The 16,496-nt window shown below is 35.3% G+C and overlaps 1 protein-coding gene across 2 annotated transcripts; it reads left to right on the top strand.

Annotated features, from left to right (window-relative positions):
* The first annotated feature begins 5,222 nt into the window (after positions 1-5,222).
* LOC306884419 (urokinase-type plasminogen activator-like) lies at positions 5,223-9,819 on the top strand. Of its 2 annotated transcripts, none has more exons than XM_079440250.1 (11): positions 5,223-5,313; positions 6,250-6,343; positions 6,440-6,482; positions 6,596-6,731; positions 6,849-6,946; positions 7,036-7,080; positions 7,238-7,415; positions 7,997-8,148; positions 8,232-8,372; positions 8,707-8,855; positions 8,973-9,819. In XM_079440250.1, the coding sequence occupies exons 2-11, from the start codon at positions 6,287-6,289 to the stop codon at positions 9,168-9,170; spliced, it is 1,197 nt and encodes a 398-aa protein (XP_079296376.1). In that variant the 5' UTR covers positions 5,223-5,313; positions 6,250-6,286; the 3' UTR covers positions 9,171-9,819. The 2 variants fall into 2 exon arrangements, with proteins under 2 accessions (XP_079296376.1, XP_079296377.1); XM_079440251.1 differs by having other exon boundaries at positions 5,268-5,308.
* The last annotated feature ends 6,677 nt before the right edge of the window (positions 9,820-16,496 follow it).

Below are 16,496 nucleotides of genomic sequence, written 5' to 3'. Positions count from 1 at the left end.
GACGCAAATTTGTTCAGATCTTCAAATCACAATTCATTGTGAACTCTCTGTACGTGCTCTATATGAATCTTTGGACAAACGATAGATAGATAGATAGATAGATAGATAGATAGATAGATAGATAGATAGATAGATAGATAGATATATAGATAGATAGATAGATAGATAGATAGATTTCACAAAAATGTAACATTTCATTGGATAATAAGAATTTAAAATGGGGGAAATTAATGTTTTTCTCAAATACACGTTGGACACAATGATTGGCACCCCTAGAAACTCTTATGAGTATATCGCTGAAGTATATTCCCATTCATATTCACAATTTTGAGCACTTCAGGGTGATTATGAACATGAAATTATCCAGACATGGCTTGTTTCACAAAAATATAAATAGGAGGGAGAACAAAGCCCAAATTCCCTTAATCATCCATCACAATGAGAAAAACCAAATAATATATTTCTGTGCAGCTAAAGATAATTGAGCTTCACAAATTAGTGAAGTGGCTTTGAGAAAAGAGCTAGAGCAGTGTAAATTCCCGTTTCCACCATTTGGGCAATAATTAAGAATTTCCAATCAACATAAAATGTTACGAATCTGCCTGCAAGAGGACGTGTGTCTATATCATCCTAATGCACGGTGAGGAGGAGAGTTTGAGTTGCCAAAGACTCTCCAAGGACCACAGCTGGAGAATTGCAGAAAATAGTTGAGTCTCGGGGTCATAAACCTTTAAAAAATGGTCAAACAGCCCCTACATCACCACATACTGTTTGGGAGGATTTCAAGAAAAATTCTCCTAGCTCATCCAAAACCAAACTCCAGCATATTCAGTTCTCAGACACGACTGGAACTTCAAATGGGACTGTCTTTTATGGTCAGATGAAACTAAAAAATGAGCTTTTTAGCAGCAAACACTCAAGATGGGTTTGGTGAACACAGGGATAAAAAGTACCCCATGTGTACAATGAAATATACTGCTGTATTTTTGATGCTGTGGGCCTATATTTCTGCTGGAGGTCCTGGACATCTTGTTTAGACAAGATGTTAATGGAATTAGACAAATGAATATATGAATGAATTAATTATATGAATGTGCCTCTGAAGGTTCTGGCTGTCTTCAGAAACGATTCGATGGCATTTTGTTTTCATCTTCGCTCCATGTAATACCTAAAAGAAGTGTTTTTAATCCAATACTGCTTTGTCCACGGAGCTCACGGGAATCCGCTGTAATTCAGTTTTTTCCGTATAAAGCGCCACCTGCTGTCAGTGAGTGGATTTACAGACATTCAGCCTGTGTGCAGTTTCTGTCTGGCCAAAAAACGGACCGAATTTGCATGACCTGCTGTAAATTTTAACCGGTTGATGAAAAACAAGCGTATGTGGATTCAACACATTTAAACAATTCAGATAAGCTATATAGAATTATTTATGGAGCAGATAAAATACATATAATCATATATTAATCAATCATTTTGACTTTTCTTTAAAGGCTGAAATGTGAGGTTTACCTTTATATGAAACTTTTTCAAAGCTTTATTTGAACATTTACATTATTTATTTGAACATGCTATTAAACTGGTGTCAGTCAAGTTGTCCTTTAAAATCCAGACCTCATTGGAAATGTTATTGTTTTAGTGATTATGCAAACAAAAAGTCATTGTATTTGCTGTTTGTTGATTTTTAAGTATAAAACTTGGTGAAGTGATTTATGTGTCGGAACTTTTTGAACATCTCCAGCACATTTTAAAAATACCGTGATAATACTGATAACCGTGATCATTTTGGTCACTACCGTTACATCCCTATTCTGGATGAAGGAATGGTCTCTGATCTCTTGTCAGGTGTTCTCTAACCTCATCAGGCATTATAGGAGAAAATTTAGAGCTGTTAAACTGGCAAATGGAGGCTTCAAAAAGTATGGAATAAAAGGGTGCCGTTAATTGTAGCCCATGTGTATTAGAGAAAAACATTTATTTCATAATGATATTTCCCCCCATTTTAAATTTTTATTATCCAATGAAATGTTAGATTTTTGTGATTTTTAAAAAATAAAAGATCAAAAGGATTGACAATGCAGATTAATGTTCACAGCCTTCTTTGATCATATTTACCAAGGGTGCCAATATTTTTGGCCATGAATGTAGATAGATAGATAGATAGATAGATAGATAGATAGATAGATAGATAGATAGATAGATAGATAGATAGATAGATAGATAGATAGATAGATAGATAGATTCTCAGAACTGCTGCTATGGATACATGCTGCTTCCCCCTTTTTGGACAGTTTGACAGTTCTGAAAAATGTTAAACAATCTTTCTAGGAATTTCTTTCATACATCTCTTTTTACAGGGAAGAGAGAAGCAAAATGTGTCTCAAACTCATACACTGACAATTATGTTCTTAGGAAACAATGTGTGTCTGTGTTTGACCGCTGTCTCTACTTTCTATCTTTGACAGTGAAGTGATGCTCTGCTACTCTGCTTTCTATTTAGGGCCTCATAGCATTCCAGTTTATTTGGACTTTTACTCATGTTTATCTAATGAACAAAATATGTATTTTTGCATTTATTCTTATTTGGTTTTGTTCACCAGTACTGCAGCGCTGCCTCACTTCACACTTTTGAGTATGAATAATTCTGTTCTTTTATTTCTTTTATTTTTTATTCTTCACATCCGTGGTTCGTGTTTTTGTTGTGTATTCCTAAAACTGCCAGATTACATATATATCTATATACAGTATATATATATATATATATATAATTTTTTTAATTTATATATTTTTATTTATATTAAAAACATATATTCAGATATTATTTTGTATTTATAGCAGATAGACATGAAAACAGATCTAAAACTAATCTGTAAAATGCTCATGTGGTTTACTTGACCCAATGTGATGGGATAATTATTAACACCAATGTCCAGGAGATGGTGCTCAAGACTTTAAAATGCATGTTCAAATCCATCTCATCAGTAGCACTGGACAGTTGACCTATCTAAATTATAATCATTATTGCGATTATTGGGTGGCTTGCGTTCAATGAATGGACTTGAAAACATTCAATATTATTTCCAAGCATTTATAGGCCTACCGTAATTAATACAGCTTGTGAATAGTCATGTAACGTTATTTACATCAGAAAAAATCAACAAGTTATGCGAGTTGGAGCCCATATCATTTGGAGGGGCCCGTACAAATTTTTTGCATATGGGCCTGGGGTTGAATTGCTACGCTACTGATTCAGCACCATAGTAATTTACCATGGTTTTACTTCTTGTGACCACCATCTTACTAATACAAATTATAAGCAAGAACTTCTCTCTTTAGATTTTTAGGTCTAATTAATTTTAATAGAAGTAAAATGTTGATTCAGTAAGAGCACAATTAAAGATAAATATCAGTGTCTTATATAAATTAGGTGTGTATTATTTACAAATATTAAAGTTCTTAAAGGGATAGTTCGCCCCAAAAATAAAAATGATAATTTACTCAACATCATGTTAGTCCAAACCTGTATGAATTTCTTTCTACTGTGGAACATAAAAAAAGAAGATAATTTGAGAAATTCAAGACATTTTGTACATACAGTAGGGTATAAGCAAAATGGTTTGGTAACATTCTACAAAATGTCTTCTTTTGTATTCCACAGAAGAAAGTAAGTCATACAGGTTTGGAAACACATGAGGGTGAGAGAGGATGACAGAATTGATTAGAAGTAGGCCCTAAATTTTCTGCATTCTAGCTCAAAATCATTACTTAATTGTCAAGTGTATTTCTATCTGGACAAAAATGCATTTGCTTTGAATTCAGTAATCATCATTATTCATGGGGGAGCCCGTGGGCCGGATATGTCCAGGGCCAAATTTTAACCCCAGTCCAGCCCTGCCTAAATGCAAAATCCCCTTGCAGGAAGTATAATTCCCTTCCTAAATAATACAATCAGTGTATAAATGCATAAAATAAAACATTAAATTCAGATGTATCTGTGAACCACTTTTCACAATGAATATAATTCCAAAGAAACATGTTGAAATTATATAGAACTGTAATAATGCGGTCGACAGATGGGCTGTAACAACCAGGAAGTCATGCTGTAGACTACTTGAAAAATAATCTATCGACCAATTTTAGAGTGCACTGTATTAATATTACAAAATTACTCTATAAATTACTAATAAACCAACAACAATAATATATATATATATTGGTGGTGGTGGTGGTGGGACGGGGGTTGAGGGGTGACTGGGTAATAGTAAACCACTTTTTTCTTTAGGACTACACCACTGATGGACATCATCATAAAAGGTGATCCAAACATTTAACTGACACATCATATCTTATCATCGCAGAAGACAAACATCAGCAACACTGGAAGTTCGGCAGTGTGTTGAACAGGAAATGCGTGTCTGCACATTTCTTAAGGTGATAGAGGGGTGACATCATCTCCTCTGGCTCTCTCATTCATGAAAGCCCCTCATTTATCATGTATAGATCTCACAGGATGAAATCCAGCTAAAACCAAACAAACAAACAAACAAAAAAATCAAGAAATTACAAAAATGTAATATCAAATAAAAGCCCGGGATTTCAACTTTATAATAAATCAGGCATGTAAAATGTGGCACGCATGTGGGCAGAGAGTAAAAACATATGTGAATGGTTCCGGATGTTAGGAAACAATGAAGAAATGTGATTTCATCATGCCACATTATTCTGTGATTTTAAAAATAGATTGTCTGAGTTAATGTCTGAGTTAAAATTGACTGACAGCAATGAATCAGCTAGATGTATGTGACAAGAACAACACACATCTGTTTTGATATCTAATTAATCTGAAGATCCAGTTTTTTAAATATTATCTATACTTCAACAACATATTAACCCTTACAAGTTACCCATTTTTACTAGTCACAGAAAACATATTTTTAATTCTCACAGCATGTTGTGAAATGGCCACTGCAATATAAAAACCACAGTGATTGTCATTGCCTCAGGGGCAAAGTCCCTATTAGGAATATTTCCTCTTCACAGTGTTTTATGTGTTAGAAAAAGGGAAGAGATCTTGAGTAATTTAGCATGAGTCACAGTATGAGGTTCCGCGAAAAGCATAGCTATCTATCTCATTGTTTAGTGAACAGCGCATGTGCCAGTTTGCCTGAGGCCAGGCCCCCCTCAGCCAATCACAGCCTCATCACTATAAAGCGAGGAACACTAACAGGCACATGACAACAAGTGCTCAGGAAGCCCAGTGCAGCTCTACACTGCAACATCTGCAAGCAAATAAGCAAATCAACTACTATCAGTAAGGTAAGCACCGAATACACTTTTCCTGGATCAGCTTTGCTTTCATTCTTTTACATTTGCATACTGTCCCTTTATAGCTATTGTTATTGTCTTGATTTATACATATTGCATGTGGGAATATGAATGAATTATAATTACATTTAAATATGTTTATCCTCCCCTTTTGCACATAAAACAATGCCGATTTTGGGTTCCACAAAGCACATTTCAATGAAAAGTTCTTAAAAGAACCATTTCAGTCTTAGTGTGAGGAATAATTTAATAATTTAAAGAACATTTTCCATTGCAAAGGACCTTTAGCCCAATGGAAACAATGGATGTATAAGGTTTTTTATGTAACTTTTATTTTTACGATTGTAAGTGCACAAGTAAAATATTTTTCAACCATACTTAAGGATACAAATATAATGTATCAATTTGGCTGCTGTTTATATTATTATAGTAACATGCCTGAAATGCACCAATAATTTATTCAAAGGTACTTTAGGAGTAGTTTCATAAGTGATCAATGAACTATGAAAATGAATGGAATCAACAGATTGTATGAAAAAATTGATCAATGGTGTTGTTCTGACGATTTGTGCTATCAGATTATGCTTCCAGATATTAATGTGGTGTGAGGCTTTGTTAACATGTACGTACACCTACCCCAACCCTAAACCTACCGTGACAGTATTAAAAACCCAGTGCTGGTAGCAGAATCTGATAGGTAGCATTATTATAGAACACTGGGCTTATAGTACCATTACATGCATGCTTGCTTGTAATCAGTGCTTGCAAATTCATATGATTTTCTTGACAATGCTAGCTTATTCATTTGTTAACTTTAAAAATTTTCTTGTTAACTTTAATTCCCCATTTGTGGTGAGAGATCATGTGCTTTCTCTGTGAAAGATGTGTCTTGTGAATATATAGCTCACTTCTTCAAAATGTTTTTAGGATCGCCAAAAAAGGAAAACATTGGTTTGCGGTCAAGATGAAGTGTATACTTAGGATATTACTCTTGACATGCGCCCTGCACTTTACCGAAGCCGTAAGTGGAAAAACAAAATTCTTACTTCCTACAAAAGGTCTTTAAATAGAATTAACGTTTTACCCACACAGCTAATATTAATATTTCTGTTTTTAGACTAAAAGCCCTTGGAGAAAATACTCTTCTACTCGAGTAAAGGGTAAATTTCTTTAGATTTTGTCACATTAGATTAAAGTTGTCCATTAATATGCTATTTGATTATGGTTGTAGTTTTAGCATGTATAGGTTTAATCCTGACTTTTCTCTTCTCAGATAAGTGCATACTTGATGGAAGCAAGGAGAGCAAAAACAAAGTGTCAGTGACAGTCAATGGACGGATATGTCAATCATGGAATTTATTTTCAAGCATAAACTCCTCCTTCATGAACTGCAATCATAACTACTGCAGGTATTCTATATTCATATTTTCTGTTGCCCATTATTGGAGAATGAAAACTGAGATTATTTTGACACTATATTGTGGGATTTCTAAAATGTCTAAAACCTCTGGATTTTGCTGTATTAGGAATCCAGATAACAAGATTCAGCCATGGTGCTTTGTAAGGAAAAGAAACCGTTATGTACGGCAATACTGTGATATTCCCCACAGGGAAATTAAACCAAGTAAGTAAAAGTCCATCTCTTTTGAACATTTAGGTCATGGGAAATATCGATAGCAGTTTGACTAATATGATTTACATTTGCTTATGCAGCCACCATGAGTCCACCCACATCTGACCCACCAATTCAGGACACAGGTAAAATGATGATTGATTTACTTTTTATTGCCCATTCTAAACAAAAATCATTTAATGGCAATGTTAACAAAAATCCCCAACTAGGATCTGTTTACAAAGCCTAGAAAATGACCTCTCCTCACAGACTTCATGTTTCTGATGTTTCTTCATTATTCAGAATCAACGTGTGGGGAGCGACGCTTGAAACGCCTTACAAAGATAATAGGAGGATCAAGGTCAACTGTTGAGTCACAGCCTTGGATTGCAGCTATCTTCAAAGGAGAGGGATTCCTTTGTGGAGGAACTCTTATTGCTCCATGCTGGATCCTCACTGCAGCCCACTGCTTCCCTGATGGGTATGTCAACCTGTTGTTAACGCACAAATCTGACCTTCTATACAAGTAATCAGTCAATGCATAGTCTGCTTCGGGGTCTGGTTCTTTTATCACCCTGTCAGCTTTATTTTGCAATAATGACTTGCTGACAGCACATTATCCTGCTTATTACTCAGCTTCCACTAAGAAAAAAATAGTCCACTACAGCATACAAAACAATCAGCTTATCAACACGATGAACACTTCAACAATATTACAGTAATAGTAATAATAAAGTTATCTAAGGTCATTTTCACTAATATCATTAAATAAGTTGCAAGATGGTGCTGAATTGATGGAAAACAAATGAACAAACAACTTTTAAATAGTCTAGGCGGTAACTTGCATGTAGATCACAAAGAACATTTTGGTAATAATAATGCCACAATTTGTGGGTAGCCAAATGCAAACTAATAAATTATTATCCAGACCACTGAATCCTGCGATCAGAATCAAGTATTCCAAAGGGCCGTGTAATAAAACAGCTTAATGCAGTTGATGTAGTGTCATTGCATTGTGGTATAAAATGTCATATAATCTTACTGTTTATTTCCTTTAAACAGTAAGAAAACACGCATAATGAGATATTCTGTCTATCTGGGAAAGAATGCCATCAATGAAACCAACACTGTCAAAGAGCAGCAGTTCAACGTGAGCAAACTTGTAGTCCATGAGAACTATGATTACACGACTGAAAACTATAATAACGACATTGGTATGTTTGCTTTATATTTGATTATTTGAGCAATTAAAAGAAGAGTGCATGAATAATAAGTAGTGCAAATTCCCCTCCTTTAGCTCTTCTGAAGATAGGGGACAGCAGTGGACAATGTGCGGTGAGGACAGACTCTGTGAGAACCGCGTGTCTTCCCCCTTTCCAGCAGATGCTTCCCACAGGATTCTACTGTGAGATTGCTGGCTATGGAAGACATCAAAAGGGTAAGATGACACACACTGTATGTGAAGCTAGATAGTGTATCCGAAAACAATAACAATGATCATTTTCCTCCGACAACAAGATACGAGGGCAACATGGTGCGTCCACAAAGTTGATCTATGATATGAAATATAACAAACTTGGACATCCTATGATTATGACTTGACATACTGTACTGGATCTCTAAAAATCTAGCAGAGAATGTAGCTGGACATTTTGGTAATCAAGTCATTTAGTCACTCTGGATGTCAATGTTGAATGCCAGGACTAGAACTATGTAATATGTGAGAGATAAACATAAAAGTCACCATTGTTTTTTTGTTTTGTTTTTTTTAGGTGTCTTTGAGTACTCTCGATATCTGAAACAGGCTCAAGTGAAGCTTATTTCCCAGCATGATTGCCAGAACAAGTTTTACAGCAAGGATGAGGTCAATGAAAACATGTTGTGCGCAGCTGGTAGAGACTGGGAGGAAGATGCTTGCCAGGTAAACCAGATGTTTTCACTGATGATTGATGAATACGACATTTGGCCTAGGCAAGTGAAAATATCTTCATAAAACTGTAAGAAATACATATCTGAATGTGTTTTTTTCTGCTTTCAGGGTGACTCAGGAGGGCCTCTGGTGTGTGAAATAAATAACACCATGTTCCTATTCGGTGTCATTAGCTGGGGAAAAGACTGCGCAAAAACGCTTAACCCAGGAGTTTACACAAAAGTCACCAATTATAATAACTGGATATCACAGCATACTGGTTTACCCAAATATACAGCAGGCTCCAGGTATCCACAAAAGGATTAATTACGACAGGGTCACTTTACAACAGAAATGTGAGCATTGCTCAGATCCTTAGACACTCAGGGTAATGTTATATTCTGAGCAGAATACGTGCCAATTATTTATACCATTTAGATTATATATGGCAGCTACTGTAATCAATAGGAAACATCCTTGATAGTGTTATAATACATGTTACTGATTTACTGAATAGTGATACCAGTGTTTAGGTGTATGAAGGATACATAGAATGAGGACCTTTGTTCAGTTTTTGAGAACTGTAAATAATGTATTTTGTCTTTTTATACCTTTCTAAACAAGTTGATCTAAAATTACTGATGTTAATGACATGGACATTGGTTCAGTTTGTGGCAATAACTATATATATAAAGAAGGAGCAGTGTTCCAGAATGTTAGATTGTTAATTTATTTTAAATCTGTTTCATTATTAATTATTTTTTATTGTTACTTTTTACTATACACTATTTAATATTTAATTTATTGTGTATATATGACAAATGTTTTCATTTATTTTTACATACATAGCTCTGATTGTAAAACAGCCATTTAATTTAATACAAAATTATCATTCTTTCCATTTTTATGATACAGTTGTATGTGCAGTTGCATTAACGCACCATTTTATTTGACATTAAACTTGCTTTAAATCTCTTCAAGTTTTAATTTCATTCATTCATTTTGCATCATCGTAAATATTTCTTTAAATTACAACCAACTGATGAATTCTTAATATCATTTTTCATTGATTTATCATATTTCATTCACTATCATTTATTGTATGGCAAAATTGTTGTCACAAAAGTTCAGCATGTTCCTCTTTTTCCTGGTCAATAATGATGGAAATATCCTTTTTACAGCCAATACTTAAAGCGTGAGTATATACAGAAATTGACTGTTAAAATAAACCCATCTTGAGAAATATTTAAGTTAAGGCTGAAATCTATACAGATTTTAAATCACAGGGCATCACTTATCAACTTTGCAACAGTCACAAAGGAAAAAACAGGCCATCATACACATACCAGACTTTAAAATTATTCTGATCACAACAAACTCAAACAAGTGGTTAGAAGATGCTTGACAAATGAAAACAATATGTGTTCTCAGACTGGATGGAATTATAGTGTGAAGATAGAATTATATGGAATTATAGTGTGCAGTAGAGTCATTCAGATTCCTGGGTACCAACATCTCTCAGGACCTGAAGTGGGACAATCACATTGACTCTACTGTGAAAAAGGCCCAGCAGAGGCTGTATTTCCTCTGCCAGCTGAGAAAGTTCAACCTGCCACAGTAACTGCTGAAACAGTTCTACTCTGCCATCACTGAGTCTGTCCTGTGTTCATCTATATCTATTTGGTTTGGTTCAGCTACCAAATCAGACATCAAGAGACTACAACGGACAGTCAGGACTGCTGAGAGGATTATTGCTGCCCCTCTGCCCAGCCTCAAACAACTTTACACCTCCAGAGTGAGGAAAAGGGCTAAGAAAATCACTCTGGGCCCCTCACATCCAGCCCACTCTCTCTTTGAACTGTTGCTCTCTGGCCAACGCTACAGAGCACTGTGCACCAAAACAGCCAGACACAAGAACTGTTTACAACTCAACAAACCTTCTTCATTATTTACCACATAAGCACATTCACAATTTTGTCTGGACATATTTCCTTTTTCTGTATATATTTATCACTACTGTTATTTATAATTTATTGTACACTCTTAAAAATAAAGGTGCTTCACGATGTCATAGAAGAACCTTTTTGTCTAATGGTTCCATAAAGAACCTTTCATAAAAGGTTCTTTGTGGTGAAAGTCGATTCTCCAGATTATAAAAAGGTAAGTGTCACGAATCCGGTTCGTGATCTTCCGTCCACTCACCATCAGAGGTCGCTCTTCCATCATATTGACCCTCACACCACACAGTCTGTTACATATTACCCTGGACTGCATTTCCCATCATTCATTGCACTAAGTACACACAGCTGTCTCAATCACATGCTCACACCTGAGAACCATCTCACAATCACACACCCTTTATAAACCATGGACTGCTTTTCACAGGTTGCTGTGTATTGTTCTGTGTTTAGCACTCTCGAAGTGTTAGCCGCCTTACAGAGCCATTCTGTGTTTGTTGAGTTCCAGTGTTGTCTAACGTTTATCGCTCTCCTAGTGATAGCTACATTACAGAGCCCTTCCGTGTTTTCTAAGGTTAGTTTATTTTGTTTATAGCCTCGTTTCCTTATTCCTGCCCGTGCATCTTGGATTAACCCTGGTCTCGCCGTTCGGACTCTGTTTATACCTCGTTTGGATTATTGGATTATTGCTCAGGTTATGGGACTACCCCTCTTCTCAAACCCTCTGGATATCGTTTGCCGATCTAACTTGCCCTAGGATTACTCTGTCTTGCCCATGCCATACTTGTCTGCTGTTGTTCGATCCTGCTTGTGTTTATGACCATGTCTCTGAATAAAAGCCTTGCAAATGGATCCGCACATCTCACGTCTTGTTCACCCCGTTACAGTAAGGAAGATGCGTGTGTGTGTGTGTGTGTGTGTGTGTGTGTGTATATTTTAAAGAACCTTTGACTGAATGGTTCCTTGCGGAACCAAAAATGGTTCTTCTATGGCATTGCTTGAAGAACCTTTTGAAGCACCTTTATTTTTAAGTGTATATTGTGTTTTATTACATTTTAACTTTATGTATGTTTGTACTTTCTGTGCCGGAAGCTCCTAACACCAAGACGAATTCCATGTGTGTGAACACACTTGGCAATAAAGCTCTTTCCGATTCTAATAAATTGGAGTCTGTGACCATTATACACAATTTTCTATGGAATATAATTTTCTCTGGCTCAGACGTTCAGCAACTAGCGTTGACTTATCCTAACTGTAAATCTGGGGAAACTCAAGGTTAAAAATCATGTAGTGTATTACAACCTTTAGAGTTAGTGACCGCTTGCTCTGGTCTCCCTTATACATGTATGTATTATATTGACTGATCATGGTCATTGGTGTGAATTGGTGAGATGCATTTCAACTGCTGAGAAGTTTCCTGAGAAGAACCACATGGTGTTGTGTAAGATGATATCAGAGTTTTGGGGAAGCGTTTGTGCGGAAACTAAGCAGAATTTCCTAATTGCAAGAGTTGGTCTCAAAATAAAACATGGTAACGTGAGAAAGGGGGAAGTAGTGAATCACCAAAGATTATATGTAGACTCAAACATAATATTCTTCCTCTTACCAAGAATACAGTATGCTTATGAAAGGAAAAGCTCTTGACCTAAAAAGGAAAGCTTGGTTTACTGACAAATGACAAGCAATGAGATATATATATATATATATATATATAAATAACACCGTAAACCCACTGTTTCCTGTAACCTATATCAATGACATCTCCTCTACATCCTTCACTATAGCAGACCAGTTAAGGTTAGCTATATTTAAAGATCAACTTTCCATGCTATATATTAAATCAAATTACATGTTTTTTTATGGCACTGTATGCTTTCAACTGTTTCCTTAGTATGTTATACTGTCTAGTATAGTTGTGCAGATATATCTGCCAATATATAAATCCTAGTTTCACTCGAACAGATGTTTATATACAGTAGCATGTGCTGTATGACGTTTTTTATTTCTGTAATGACTCTCATTGCACATTGGAGGGCGCTGCTACATCACAGGAATGATGGCATTTATCATATTATCTTATATAGTGAAATCTCTTCATGGATATTTCTATTGTCATCTTGTTATCTGGATGAGCAGATGGTTCTCTCTTCTGTCATATTCCAACCCCTCATTAAAGGGTATTCACAGCCACATTGCCGGTTATATTTAACTGAAGCAGGTCTGAGTCATACAACCTAATGGAGAACATTAGTTTATTGCTTTTAGGTGTGCTGTCTTTTAATGAAATTAGTATTGTGGCTGCAGTGACTAAATATTATTCATTATATATGCAGAAAAAATAAAGTGGAATCCAAACATCAGAGACCACTAATAGCCTAGAAATTGTGTGCTTTTTCATTCCTTTTCTAATTAAATTCAACATTTTTCATTACAAATTATATTATAAACACAATTTGAGTGAAATGCTGAATTGCAGCCGAACTGCCATGATTTTGATTTGGTGACTGAAGTTTGTATAAATCCTGATGGTCACATTATCCAGCATTATATTTGAGAAACATCCAAAAAGCATCTTGTGCTTTTATTTTTATTATTATTTTTTTTTTAAATACTAGTATTTGTTTATTTGCATGTTTAAAAGTGTGTGAGTAAGCGAATGTGTTTGTGTGTGAGAGAAAGCAATGTGATCACAGCCAATGGGGCAAATGCAGCAAATATGGACTCAGCAGTAGGGCTGGATGACATGAAATTGCTGTGCACTACATTACTCACCTTGGCTATTATGGGTCCAATTCTGCACCGTTCCATTTCAATACAAACAGTTTCAACACCAATAACAGTAATATGATTTATAATTTATGATGACAATTAATAATTCATATCAGTAAACATATTAATCAGTCAGCTGTTTTACATTTATATTTTCTAATCAAAACTGTTAGTTTACCAAAATAAAACTTGTGATTGAAATGGTGGATAGACAGAAACTGAAGATCTTGAAGGGGAAAACTGTACATTTATAAGATTTTTAGAAGAGTGAACTGACTGACAACTTGACAACTTTTGTTGTCTGAAAGAGTTTAAAAGCACAGCCAAAGCAGGAGTCCTCCTGTCAAGTTTGAGAACATTGAGAGACTGCAGACAACGTCCTAGATATGCAAGCAGCATCCCTAAGCGACTCTGCACTTACAAGGTTCAGTGACAGCTGCTAGTTATATAATAAACAGTTTACCTTATTAGTGTTGAAAGGCACTTCTCTGTGCTCCTCCATCTGAAATCCCACCTTATTTGGTAGCCTTACAGCTGCCTTGTTTTTCCTTAGCACTGAATGGTGCCTGAAACAAAGTCACCAGTGAGTCTTACTTGTCTAAAGACCTAACCTGTGAATTATGTATAATTATTATGCTTCAACATTACTTTCCTGGAGATCCTAAACACATTATCAGATGTCTAAATGAAGTCCTGTCCCTTTGCCAGCAAACTGAGTGTTTCATTATGGGGAGTCAGTCTCCCTTTAACCAAATGTTTATTCTTGACTCTAAGTATTAAGTTAAACCAAACAAGGTCAATATATTAAGTGTCCAGTGCTTAGCTTCAAATGAAGAATTTCTACAGTGTCTCGCCACTTAAAAAAAAAAAAAAAACATATTAACTGCACTTAAATGTATACATTGTTATACAGTTTCCAAGTGGTCACATCTAAAAGCATGGGTAAAATTTTTAGTTATATATATAATTTTTTTTATTTTTTGTTGTTGAAAGAACTAATGCTTCTATTCAGCATGGATACATTCAATTTATGAAAAGGGACAGTAAATATATTTATAATGTTAAAAAAGCTTTATATTTCAAATAAATGCTGTTCTTTTAAACTTTATAGTCATCAAACAATCCTGAAAAAAGATGTATCACACTTTTGAATGGTTGTGTATACACCATCAATCAAAAGTTTTTGAACAGTAAGATTTTGAATGTTTTATAAAGAATTATTTTCTGCTCACCAAGCCTGGATTTATTTGATCCAAAATACAGCAATAGCAGTGTAACAATTTAAACTTATCTTACTTTAAGTCCTGTTGTTAATATTGTGAAATATTTTTACTATTAAAAATAACTGCTTTCTATTTGAATTTATTTTCAAATGTAATTTATTCCTGTGATCAAAGCTAAATTTTCAGCATCATTGCTCCAGGCTTCAGTGTCACATGAGCCTTCAGAAATCATTCTAATGTGATGATTTGCTGCTCAAGAAACTATTATTATTATTATTATTATCATCATCACTATTTAAAAAACAATTGTAGATTTTTTCAGGTCAGGATTCTTTGATGAATAGAAAGATCCAAAGATCAGCATTTATCTGAAATAAAAAGCTTTTGTAACATTATACACTATACCATTGACAAGCTTGAGTCATATATATATATATATATATATATATATATATATATATATATATATATATATATATATATGTGACCCTGGACCACAAAACCAGTCTTAAGTTGCTGGGGTATATTTGTAGCAATAGCCAAAAATACATTGCATTGCAAAATATCTGCAATATATCAAAACTTCATTTTTTAATTGTAATATGCATTCCTAAAAACTTCATTTGGACAACTTTAAAGACGATTTTCTTGATATTTAGATTTTTTTGCACCCTCACATTCCAGATTTTCAAATAGTTGTATCTCAGCCAAATATTGTCCTATCCTAACAAACCATACGTCAATGGAAAGCTTATTTATTCAGCTTTCAGATGACACCCCTAACACACACACACACACACACACACCCACACACGCACACACCCACACACGCATGCACCCACACACGCACGCACGCACACACACACGTATATATACATATTGGAAAGAAATTATAGAAATTAATACTGTTATTCGGCAAGGATGCTTTACATTTTAAATTGATCAAAAGTGATGATAAAGACATTACAAAAAATTATATTTCAGATAAATGCTGTTCTTCTGAACTTTCTATTCACCAAAGAAACCTGAAAAATTCTACTCAGCCATTTTCAACGTGTTTTTGCTGTGGCCTACTTTGGATCAAACAAATAAATGCAGGCTTGGTGAGCAGAAGAGACTTCTTTAAAAACATTAAAAGTCTTTCTATTCAAAAACGTGTACATAAATAGCCTACATATGGTTGTGCTTCATTTAAACCTAGATTTGAAAGTATCCTTTCAGGCTATTTCAGAAAGTAATTTATCAGGCAGGTGAACTTTTTGTGTGTTACTCATCAGCATTATCTTCTAAAACTAAGATTAATTAATTGTCCACCTACACATTCCATTCAGTCAAGCAGATATTATCACGTGAAGAAGGCAGATGTACGCTGCAGCCTAAGTATAGACATGCTTGCACGGTCTGTCATTGAGTATCATTTACTTGTTGCCGTTTCACTAACGCCATTACCTATCATTAAGCCAAATGCAATCCACGGAATCCTCACTTTGTCATTCCAGCCCGACGCATTCCCTTTTTGGCCATTGCCTGCATGACGTAGCCAGGGAAGCTCTTATCACAGGTAGGGAGGAGAGTGGAGACAGCGTCAGCGCGCGCCAATCAGATGCTCCGCCTGGCGTGAAACCTCGGCGCTGATTGGTTGACGAGCGCTGGCTCTTTCAAGCCGTGCGTTCCCTCGCGCTCACCGGCGCCGTGCTTTGGTT

The sequence above is a fragment of the Barbus barbus genome, assembly GCF_936440315.1.
Source record: "Barbus barbus genome assembly, chromosome: 18".
Classification (NCBI taxonomy): Eukaryota; Metazoa; Chordata; class Actinopteri; order Cypriniformes; family Cyprinidae; genus Barbus; species Barbus barbus.
The sequence above is the reverse complement of the archived record's forward strand: the minus strand, read 5'-3'. Positions and strand labels throughout refer to the sequence as shown.